At 45.6% G+C, this 11,849-nt stretch overlaps 1 protein-coding gene across 1 annotated transcript; it reads right to left on the minus strand.

Moving 5' to 3' along the window:
- Positions 1–3,944: 3,944 nt before the first annotated feature.
- Smim23 (small integral membrane protein 23) lies at positions 3,945–6,863 on the minus strand. Its single transcript, XM_052756423.1, has 4 exons — positions 6,774–6,863; positions 4,607–4,658; positions 4,379–4,446; positions 3,945–4,157 (listed from the first exon to the last, which is right to left on the minus strand). The coding sequence occupies exons 1-4, from the start codon at positions 6,861–6,863 to the stop codon at positions 3,945–3,947; spliced, it is 423 nt and encodes a 140-aa protein (XP_052612383.1).
- Between the last annotated feature and the right edge of the window lie 4,986 nt (positions 6,864–11,849).

Here is an 11,849-nt window from a genome sequence, read left to right on the forward strand (position 1 = left end):
GGGTATCTTCTTAATTAGTGATTGACAGGGGATGGCCCAGCCCATGGTGGATGATGCCATCCCTGGGCTGCTGGTCCCGGGTTCTATAAGAAAGCAGGCTGAGCAAGCCATGGGGAGCAAGCCTGTAAGCAGCATCGCCCCTCCATGGCCTCTGCATTCAGGTTCTTGCCCTGTTTGAGTTCCTGTCCTGACTTCCTTTCATGATGAACAGTGCTGTGGGAGTGTAAGCCAAATAAACCCTTTCTTTCCAGTTTGCTTTTTGGTCATGGTGTTTCGTTGCAGTAATAGAAATCCTAACTAAGACAAGTGGGTAGACACATGACTGGCATCATCTGTCCCGCATCACCCAGGCAGCACAGACTGATAAATGATTTATTCCTGGGAGTAGAATAAATATACATTAATCTAAGTGAATTGAGACTGTAGGGGCACATGTGCATATCAAAAACATCTTGGGGGGGGGGAAAGGTGTGACTGCCTCTCCTGGATCCCTTAAAAAGGTGGACATCTAGTCCTGTAATGACAAAGGCCCATACCAACCTGCCATCCTATCATCCTAACGTATGTGTCAAGGGGCTGACCGAGAGCTCCCAACTGTCCCTGGGGCTTCAGCTCAGCTCAGCTCATCGCTGGTGCAGCCTGTTTGAATTTCTGTCTGCCTGTCTGAGCCTGCTGTCTGTCTTCCCATTCATTCATCTTGACTCGGTCTACCTTTTCACCTCTGCAGCTGGACTCAGCTCTGCAGCTTTGCTTACACCTGTGAGCCTCCCAGGCTGCCTCCACAAGGGCAGACCTCCTGAGACCTCCACAGACCCCTCGCCTTTCTGTCAGTTTCCTAGCTTTGGCCTCTGGAGCCTCTTTGAACCCCCTTGACTACTTAGACCGTTATGGCCGCTCTACAGTGTACATATGCAGGTGTATATCAGTGTATTTACTGTGATAGGCAGAGTATAATCTGAGAGTTAATATTAGTAATTAAGCTTGGAAAAAACAAGAGCCGTGTTTGCAGTGGCTGGGGCCATCAAGGAAGGTGGGACTATATGGCAAACTGCTGCTTTTGAGGCTTCTGTAGTGTGTGTGTGTGTGTGTGTGTGTGTGTGTGTGTGTGTGTGTGTATGCATGTGTGTGCATGCATGCACGTGTGCGTGTACATGTATGTGTGTGTATGTGTGTTAATAAATTCTGACACTGTGGACAGACATAAACCTAGTCACCTCTTTCTGATATAGCACACTCATGGCAGCTCTGGAAGCTTGGTGGGCCCTGCTGCTCATACAGCATTTGTCTCATACATGTCTGTAGTTCTGCTACCGACTCTCAGGTTTGTTGACCATCTTGGAAGTCAGGTTGTAGTAGCACAGTTCAGAGTCCCTGAAGCAGAATGGCCCCAGACTGTTCCTTTTATCAGTCAGCTCTTTCTAAAGTACAGGGGTCCTTCAGTATCCACAGGGTACTGATTTTAGAATCCCTCCCGATACCAAAGCCTGAAGATGTTCAGGTCCCTTATGTACAGTGGGCACAGTATAGGTAGTCTAAACTACTCTATCGCTGTTTTCAGTCATCTCTAGATGGCTTTCCGTCCCAGTACAAGGGAAATGGATGCGAATAGCTGCCGTACTGTGCTATTTAGAGGATGAGGACAAGGCTGTGTCCACAGCAGTTACATTGATTTTCTTGAATACTTTTAATTCATTGATCAGAGCCTCCATGGGTACAGGAGTTGGCTGCACTTGGTACTCTCTGTCCCTCCTGTCAATTAGGTCAAAGGTGTCCACCACAGTATCAATCCAAAGGCAGGCTGGTATGTAAGACTAGCTTGGCACAGCCAACAAGATGGGTCAGTCACCCACTACCCATCCTCTTGGAATTTTACCTGGGAAACTTGGACAGAGTCACATGGTCAGTCACATGGAATTGAAGGCTGTGGCAAAGGGAGCAAGGAGCCAACAGTTCGAGTCTGAAGCAGAGTGCTGAGTTGAGGAGAGGGCAGAAAGCCTGAAGCAGGGAGAAGTGGGACAGACACTCAAGAGGAACAGAAGACAGAGAGAGGACACGCTGAGGTGAAGGCGCACGCTGGGGAGGCTCCAGGAGCTACTACAACTGGGTCCATGGGAGCCATCTTGAGTTCTTAAAGGCCTTCCTGCTCCAGGTTCACCACTCCCATGGCGCCCTGTGTTCTAGAGCACCTAGATGCAAATGTACACACACAAATATATGCACATTTGCACACACATACACAAGAACATATTTTATAAATACATACAAGTTGAATATCCTTCCCTGGATATGGGAACTATAAATATTTGGGGTTTGGATATTTTTTGAATTATGGAGTATTTGCATTACCTAAGGGGATGACTTAAGGATGGGGCACTAACTAAACACAAAATTAACTTATGATTTGTGTGCAGTGAACACACACAGTCTGAGGTCACTTAGTGCAGTATTTTTAGGGCTCTGAGTTTTTCATGAGGACAGGTGTGAACTTTCTACCTGGGCTCAAAAACGCTCAGATAAGGGAATGTTCTAGGTTGGGGATTCCCAGATTCAGAAATAGTATGGTTGAATAATATAAAATATAACATGGTATACAATATAAACTATCTGGATTACATAATGTAAATACATATAAAGTGACAGACAAATATGAGCATATGTAATATGTGTTGCAGATATGGTCGAATTTCTACTGAGACGGAGACTTGAGTGTAAAGTGTGTGTGGTTGAGACCATGCTTGAGAGTCTTTTAAAGTCCCTGCAGTGCGCATGCTTTGGTATAGCTACAACCCTGGATGGCAATGTGCAGCTATACATGCAAGTGGGACCAATCCCTCCCAGAGAAGGCTTGCTAAAGAAGTGCAAATGAGGAAACACAGACTCTGGCTCCGTCCCTGCCAGAGACCCAAAGTGAAAACATCGTGATCGTAATTTGCAAGACTTTCCATCCCCAATGGCAATTGATTAATCCCTCTGGGCAAACCAACTATGGAGCCATTCCCTGGGTGACAGCTGTCTGCTGGGATTATTTAATTGGAACTCTTACGATTTCCCAAAGAGTTGAGTACTTTTTAACAATTGGCACACATGTAGCAACTGTATTAACATAGGAAAACAAAAATCGTAGAAAGGGCCCGGCGGATAGCCCAGGACAGCGAGGCAGACATAATTCCAATTAGAAGCAACCAAATGCTTCAGTTTCCTGGAGGTAACGGGAAGGGGGAATCCTGGGTAAAAACCAAGGCTCTTTGATCTTCTAAATGGAAAGAGAGGGTTTTCTCTCCACACTTTTTAAAGTCTGACGGCTTCATCATCATCGTCGTCAGCTTTGTTTCTCACACCAGATTCCCATCATTTCCTGCTCCCGAGTTCCTGTGCCCATTCAGTGACACTGTCAACAGCAGCTCTAACAGGACATGCCCACCGACTGGGCACCTCCGTGGTTTTCAGGAGGCATACCATGGCTTGCAGGCTTCTTCATCTCGAGTGAAGAAAATGTCTCAGTTCCTTCAGGCAGCTACAGCAAAATCCCTTAGTCTGGAAGCTCATAAGCGGCAGTGACGTGTTACTAACAGGACTGGAGGTACAATGCCTGTTGAGGCTCATTGTTTGGACATACACATTTATACAGACCTGAGCACCCATGTGAGCACACACATGCACATACATACATACATACATACTCTTCTTTTTTTTTTTAAGAGAGAGATTAAGGAAATTTGCCCAGTGTCTCCAGTGAGTGGGAAAGAAGAGATGAGCTTGAAGCCACTGGAGCTGCACTGGTCTGGTGGCCACAGGCACGGTCCCCCACCCCCATTGTTCCTCGATGCTCATGAACACTCCTCTTATCCTCTCAGCCACTTTATTGTCTCAAGCCTGGAACAGCAAGTGTCAGAACCTGACCTCCTGGCCTCCTCTTCTGCTCCCCCAGTCCCAGCACCTGTCCTTCACAAATGACCCTTGTAGGTGGAGCACAGATCTTCGGGGTGCGGCTCTCCCAGAAGCGCATCAAGCCAGAATTCCAGGTCACGCACCAGCTGTTCCAGCTCTCTCACTTCTCTCTCTAGCTTCTCCAGAAAACCGTGCAAGTTTGTCTTCAGCCACTTCCTGAGGGTCCTTGTTGGCTCTTCAGTGGGTTCATTGGCCTGATACTCAAAGCCCTGAAAGGCAGACACCAAAGTTGTGTCTTCAAACTTTTCGGGTGGGTTTCTTGTTTGAGCAAGTTCCCCATGCCTTTGCAAATGTTGCTCATTCTGCCTGGGTTACCCCACCTTACCTTCTCCACCTGACCAGTTCCTATTTAGCCTTCCCAAACTAGCTAGCTGGTGACACCTCCTCTAAGAAGCCTTCCCGGCCCCCTTAGTACATCTCTGAGTGTTACCTGGGATGCCACGGGATTCTGAGGGTGGCTGCAGTCCCTGATCCGTCCGGATCCTTCCCAGCCACTTCCTGAAACAGGCATGGATACCCTTAACAAACAGTCTGCTAAGTGTGATTGGTCTCTGCAGAGGGAGGGGAAGTAGGAAATGGCAGAGTGTGGGGACCTCCTAAGGACCTCCACCCCACTCTGTGGACTTGGTTTCTCATTGTTGGCTTCCAGAATGCTCACCTGATATCCCTGTGCCCAGGTACAGCACCAAGACCAGCAGTGCTAACAGCGTCTGGGAGGAGAAGAGGAGGAAGGAGACAGGAAGGTGAATTCCTGGGTGCAGAATGCTCCAAACCCCTGACAGGGGTGCAGTCATGGGGGAGCTATCAGTCGTTGGTAGACATTTTCCCTGATCTAAGTCACACATGCTTCCAACCATTGCAGAAACAGACGACAGGGCAATGCTCCAACATTTATATCTTCCTCTTCCTCCTCTCCCACCCCACTGTCCTGAATCACTTCAAATCTATTTATTCCAGTCGAACTGTGGGAGGCCCCAACTTTATGGATGTCTAGTTCATATACAACAAAATGCACACATTTTAAATGCACTGTCTGATCAGTTTTGACAGGTGTCTGCGATCTAACCCTTTCCCTCCTCTTGAGAGGTCTCCCACACCTCTCTCTGTCAGTTCACATTGTGCCCATTTGTGAGTTCTGTGGAAAAGAGTCAATGATGTCTTCTGTGTAATGTTTCTGATGTGGCTCCATGTTTTTGTGTGTTCAATTTTATTGATGAGTGTGTTGCATGGGCCTAACACAATTGATCCTCATCTCCTGGTGGGTGGTTTAAGTTTGAGGTGGTCATGTACGAAAGTGCTTTAAACATGCGTATGCCCTATCTTTGTGTGGACAGGTCTCTCATTTCTGCTGGGTGACTGTTCAGACATGGAAATGCCAAGACATAGGGTGAATGTATGCTTAATTCTAGAACAATATGCAGGACTGTTTCTCAAGCTGTTTACTCTACTTTGTCCCATAGGTCAGTCAGAGAATTCTTGTTGTTCTATCTCTTTGTCTTCACCTTTTGGTTTTTAAAGACTATTTTATGTGTATAATTGTTCTGACTGCATGTATGTATGTATGTGTAAACAAATGTATGCCGGATATCGGCAGAAGTCAGAAGAGGGCTTTGGAACCCCTGGAACTGGAGTTACTAGAGATGGTTATTAGCTACCATGTGGGTGCTGGGAACCAAGCCTGGAACCTCTGCAAGAGCAACAAGTGCTCTCAGCTGCTGAGCCATCCTCCAGTCTGGAGGTTTAGCCTCTCATCAGGGCTTTACTGGTGAGCATTAATCTGCTTATCCTTGTTATGCCTGTTGAAGTCATTTGCTCTTTTGTTTTATCGGACCATCTTGTCTTTTGATTAAGTTGTCGAGTTCTTTGAATATTTTGGATCTAAGTAGCTGAGAAAATATTCACTGTGAATATTTTATCGACTCTGTGGCTTATCTTTTCGCTTTCACATCAGTTTCTCTTGAAAAATGAACAAGTTTCTTTTTATAAAGCAGTTCACCCTTTTGGGGGTGTGCTTTTTGTGTGGAGTCTAGAACATTTGTCTCTTCTAAGGTTTATTTTCTCTTATTCTAAACCTTTTATTGTTTTAACTTAATTTTATGTATATGATCCACTTTAGAGTAAATTTTGTATGTAATGTAAAATATGGCTGCAGAGTTTTAAAGATATAGATATCCAGTTGTCCTGCAATTATTTTTAGGACGATTTTTCCTCATTAAATTATATTGGTGCCTTTGGTGTATCACGTGGGTGTTCCTGGGTTCTGTTGCTTCATCGTTCTTCATGTCTATCTTTTGTCGATGCTAAATCTGTGGGAGTCCTTATCTGCTGGGACCGCCATGCCACGTTGGCACCGCTATGCCACACTGGCACTGCCATGCCACCATACCACAGACTAGAGGCTTTTAACGGTAGACTCAGATTTTCCATCAGTTGAAGCTGTGGGATGCAGCCTCTCTCCTGGGCCTTCAGGTATCACCTCTCCCCGTGTCCTCAGGGGGCTCATCCTCTGACCCATGTACCCCTTGCTGCCTCTTCCAATGAGGGTACAGCCTGGCCCATGAGACCAGAGACTTCACAGCAGCCACCTCCTTAGAAATCTTGTCTACAAGTCAAGTCACTTGGGGGGTAGGGCTTTAATGTATGAATTGTGAGAGACAAAGTTCTGTTTCCAAGTGAGACGCTGATGCTCTCTCGTTTGGTACGAATGAAAATGAAGAGCGTGTGTGAGGCTGTGGGGAGGGACACTTGAGTCCCTGTGGTGACTGCAGGGGATTGAGTCTGAAGCAGGGAGGGACAGGGGGAAGCAGCGTGTGCCCTGGCCTTACCTGCTTCCTGTCATCACAGTGGCTGCTCCTTCTCTGTTCAAGCAGCTCAGCTGCCACCCGCCCCCTGCCACCCATCTTCTGGATTGCCATGTGTCTGCTCAGGGTCAGACTCCTCGGTGGATGGAAGTACTCTCGGTGGACAGGCAGGTAGCTGCCCCCTCCCCCACTCTTTGTCACCAGCCAAGCATGAGGTCTGATGTCACAGAAGGCAGAAGACAGCAAAGCCCACCACTCTGAGTCTTAGCACTGCCTCTCATATTATAAACACACACACACACACACACACACACACACACACACACACACACACACACGTATGCACGCATGCACGCACACACGCACACACGCAGAAAGCAATGGTCAGGAAGAGATGCTATGAACAGGTTTTCAGATGAATTTTCCTCTATCTTCTTATAGATTTGCAAGTTATGATTAAAATGTAAATCTTTAAAGAGAAAAAAAAAGACCAATAAAAGCCATTTTGAAAATAAATTGAAAAATTTACCAAGATCGTGATAGGTTCCCACCCAGATGAAAGTAGTAACATGGAATACAGAGAGATGGAATACAGAGAGATACCGAGTTTCTACCCACGGTATCATCCTGCATTGTGGTAGGAGGCTTCACAGCCGGGGTGTGGGTTAATCTGCCAGTCTAACTCAGTCTCCTCAGTTTTATTTGTACTTGCATATGTGTGTCTATATTTGTGTTTAATTTTCAGTACTGATGTCACATCTGTAGGTTTGGTACCTGCCAGGATAGAGAATTCTAAAAGCACATGGGCGTCAAGGATCCATGAGACCTTTGTATAACATGACACAAAACCTGCGTGTAACCGACACATAACTTTCTGCGCACTCTGTCATCTCTAGATCATTGACAATCCCTCGTGCCACATCGATACGGTATGCATGGCTGTTGGGGGGATGACGGCAGGGAAGAAGTCTGCACACCCAGCGTAGATGCCGTGCTTTCTAAACATTCTTATTTATGGGTGATTTTGACCTATAGTTACAGAGGTGACCCAGGTGTGACTCCATGGAGATTCATTTGGATTATTGTCCCTATCCTTTGTCTTAGGGTTTCGGTTGCTGTTATAAAACACCATGAGCAAAAGCTACCTGGGGAGGAAAGGGTTTACTTCGACGTACAGTCATTGACCATCATCCGGGGAAGTCAGGGCAGGAATCTGAGGGCAGGAACTGGAGAGGGCCGCAGAGGAATGTTGCACACTGGCTTGCTCAGTCTGCTTTTTGATAGCAACCAGGATCACTAGCTCAGGGGCAGTCCCTCTCACATCAATCAGGAAAATTCCCAAAAGGCTTGCCCACAGGCTAATCCAGTGGGGGGCATTTTTTTATTTGAGCTACCAAAATGATTCTAGCATATGTCAAATGGACATAAGACCAACTAGGACATCCTTTTTACTGACAGTATTTCATGTTACATGTTTGTGCCTTATCTATCTTATCTGTCTGTCGGTGTGTGTGTGTGTGTGTGTGTGTGTGTGTGTGTGTGTGTGTGTGCATTTTGTCTAACCAGTTATTCTAAAGGACATTCTTCACACACACCATGAACTAAACTTTTCAGCTTGGAATTCTTATGAATGAAGGTAAAATGAACATTATTATATAGGGTTTTATATAAATGTTAAGTTTTCATTTCTTTGGGATAAATGCCTAAGTATACAATTGCTTGCCAGTATAGTAGTTGCATTATTTAAAAAAATATTTATTTATTTTGTGCATAAGTGTGTGTGCCTGAGTGTGTAAGTGTGCGCCTCCTGCTTTCCCTCAGAGCCTGTGGAACCCAGAGAGGCTCAGATCCCCTGGAGCTGGAGTTACAGGCAGTTGTGAGCTGCCTTGTGGGTGCTGGGAGCCGAACCTGAGTCTTCTGCAAGAGCAGTAAGTGCTCCTGCCTGTTGAGGTGTTTCTGCAGCCCCCATAGGACAGTTTTAGAAGGGACATGTGAGTGTCCCTCGGGATGATGGAGCCACGTGCCACAATGCATGTGGGACTCTCTCTACCCTACCAATAGCCAGTGTTTGCGTTATTTTAAATCTTAGCTCTCCTGTAGGCACCATCTTGTTGTTTGAAAGTGCATTTCCTAGTAGGCAATGTTTTGAACATCTTCCACGTGCTCATCTGCCACCCGTGGGTACTTGTTAATGAAATATCTGTTCCTGCCTTTGGCCTGTTTTCTAATTGGATTGGTTTTTCTACAGTTGAGTGTTAAAAGTTCTTCATCTATTCTGGCAACAAGTCCTTTTCTTGGTAGATGGTCTACTAGGATTTCTTTCGAGTCTATAGACCATTAAAAAAATTCTCTTACTATGGACTTTCACAGACAAGAAGTTTGAACTTTTGGTGAGGTCCAAATTCATCCTTTTTTTCTTTTCAGAATTGTGCTTTTCTTTCTTTTTCAAAAAATTTGTGGGCTGGAAAGATGGCTTAGCAGTTAAGAATACTGGCTGCTCTTCTAGAGGACCTGGGTTCTTTTTCGAGCACCCACATGGTGACTCATAACCACCTGTAACTCCAGTTCCAAGTGATCCAGTGCCCTCTTCTGGCCTCTGTAGGCACTGTATGCATGTAGTATACAGATAAAACACCCACATAAACTATAAGCTAAAAAAAGAAGTGTGTTTATATAGTGCATGTGCGTGCACACATCTGTGCATTGTGGATGTCCAACGGCTCCAGAAGCACTTACTAAAAATGTGCTTCCTCCTTTGAACAGCTGCACACCTTTGTCAGAGCCAGTGGAGCACATTGGTGGGTCTAAATCCTGCCCTGCTGGTCTGTATGTCAATCTCCACAGCAAACCACACTGTCCGGATCACTGTACCACAGACCTTAATACCAACCACAGTGCTGCCTCTCACTTTGTTCTTCCTTGTCAAGATGGTTCGGGTCTTCTGGAATCTGAACCTTTCCATATAAACTTTAGAATAAATGTGTCTGTCTACAAAAGGCTTTGGTGGTTGGGATTGACTCAGTCCTACTGATCTGGGAGCCCTGGCATCTTTACTATGCTGTCAGTTCACGGACACGGTATGCTTTTCTGTTTATTTAGCTTTTTCTCTGTTTGTAATTGGTGTCTTATAATTTCAAGCATGTAGGTCTTATATACATTTTGTTAAATATGTATTTCATTTTCTTTGAGCTTCCTTTATATTCCAAATATGTGAAGACATCATTAATTCCTCATCTTTTCATGAGTTTCCCAAACTCTGCATAGCTTCTAACTAATATACGATGTTTATTGACACCTGCTGCTGACTAGGCATCGGACTTGGTTGATGCCGCTTCTGTGGGCTGTGATTCCGTAGGTATTGGAGTACTGAATTGCTTTGCCAGCCACGGTATTTCCAATGTCCCCTCTACAACCTGTTATGTGGTAAATATTGGGTAAAAATATTTGCTGAAAGGGTGAATAATGACCAGCATCAAATTGTGTGCTCTTAGAGGCCATGGTCAGTGTGTGGGGAACACACTTTGTCTTCATGGTATTTGACTTGCTAACTGAGTTGAACGAGTAAAGCAGGCTAGGTATGTTTTTTATTTTCTCAGTGATGAAGAGGAGGCTTGGTGAGCCGAGGAAGGATACTAGCAACTGTGGTTATTCTGCATTGAGTACCTACTGTGTGCCAGACTCACACTGAGTCCTTTCTGTATATTCCCTCCTCTCACCCTCACCATTACCTTATGAGGACAGAAGGGCTGGTCTGCGGGGGACGTTACTCCAGAAATTCAGTGTGACACACCTTTCCAGAGTATAGGTCTGTTTAACTCCAAACCCTTCCAGTTTACTGTAGGGAGTTGGTGATTTCAGACCAAAGCAAAGGACCCTGCCCTTCACGTTACCTTTGTTTACTGTGCCGATGTGGATTTCGACTTCAGTTTTGAGCTGTCAATCATAGCTGCAAGTCCTCTTTCCTCCCCGGTCCCACACCCATTCCAGGTGGTGCCTCAGGTGTTTTGTGTAAGTTCTACCCACTCATCTTCTCTTATGCACTGCTAGCATCACATGCAACTAAGATGTTTCAAGAGATTTCTAAGTGCTGCACCCTGTTCGAACTGCTTTACATACACCGACTTACCATTTAGTGGTTCTATGTGGTGAGCAACATTGTCCCCATTTTGCAGGTGGGGAGACTGAAGCTTAGAGTGATGAGGCCACTTCATCAAGTGGCACAGCTGACCAGAAGCAGGGTTGTGATCTGAAATCTGATCACAGGTCAGATCTGTAAAAAGGGGGTCTGATTACAACACACTGGCTGCTGGTCGCTATCAGATACTGCTCTGTGCTGTGGGATGTTCTGTATGTCAAATGTGTTGCTCTGATTGGTTAATAAATAAAACACTGATTGGCCAGTAGCCAGGCAGGAAGTATAGGCGGGACTAACAGAGAAGAGAATTCTGGGAAGTGGAAGGCTGAGGCAGACAGACACTGCCAGCCGCTGCCATGACAAGGAAGATGTAAGGTACCAATAAGCCATGAGCCACGTGGCAAAGTATAGATTAATAGAAATGGGTTAATTTAAGATATAAGAACAGTTAACAAGAAGCCTGATCCATTAGGCCAAACAGTTTAAATAATATAAGCATCTGTGTGTTTATTTTTTAAGTGGGCTGTCAGACTGCCAGGGCTTGGTGGGACCCAGAGAGAAAACTCTCCAGCTACAGCTCTGTACATAGTTTTGGTTGTGAGCCTAACTAGCCTTTAACAGCTGAGCCATCTCTCCTTTCCTGCCCTGTACATAGGAAAGCTCAAGCCAGTGGGGGAAAAAAAATGAGACCTGCCCAAGCTGGTTAGAGGAAAGGTGCCCAGTTCCAGGCTCTTGCTTCCCACCTGGGGTCAGAATTTAAAAGGCCATTTGTATCATGTCTGTGACTGTCTTAGTTACTGTTCTGTTGCAGAGAAGAAACACCAAGACTAAGGCCACTTATAAAAGAAAGCATTTTATTTAGGGGCTCGTGGTTCCTGAGGGTGTGAGTCCATGATCATCATGGTAGGGAGCATGGGGCAATAGGCAGGCAGTTACGGTGCTGGAGCAGTAACTGAGAGCTTACA

The sequence above is a fragment of the Peromyscus californicus genome, unplaced genomic scaffold (genome assembly GCF_007827085.1).
Source record: "Peromyscus californicus insignis strain IS unplaced genomic scaffold, ASM782708v3 Scaffold_3__1_contigs__length_106647218, whole genome shotgun sequence".
Taxonomy (NCBI): Eukaryota; Metazoa; Chordata; class Mammalia; order Rodentia; family Cricetidae; genus Peromyscus; species Peromyscus californicus.

Excerpts from the sequence above, each read along its gene's own strand:
- Smim23 (XM_052756423.1), bottom strand. The coding sequence starts at position 6,863 with ATGGCAATCCAGAAGATGGGTGGCAGGGGGCGGGTGGCAGCTGAGCTG. Across the intron at positions 4,659-6,773 it reads ACTGTGATGACAGGAAGCAG|ACGCTGTTAGCACTGCTGGT; the intron begins GTAAGGCCAGGG and ends TTCTCCTCCCAG. Across the intron at positions 4,158-4,378 it reads AGAATCCCGTGGCATCCCAG|GGCTTTGAGTATCAGGCCAA; the intron begins GTAACACTCAGA and ends TCTGCCTTTCAG.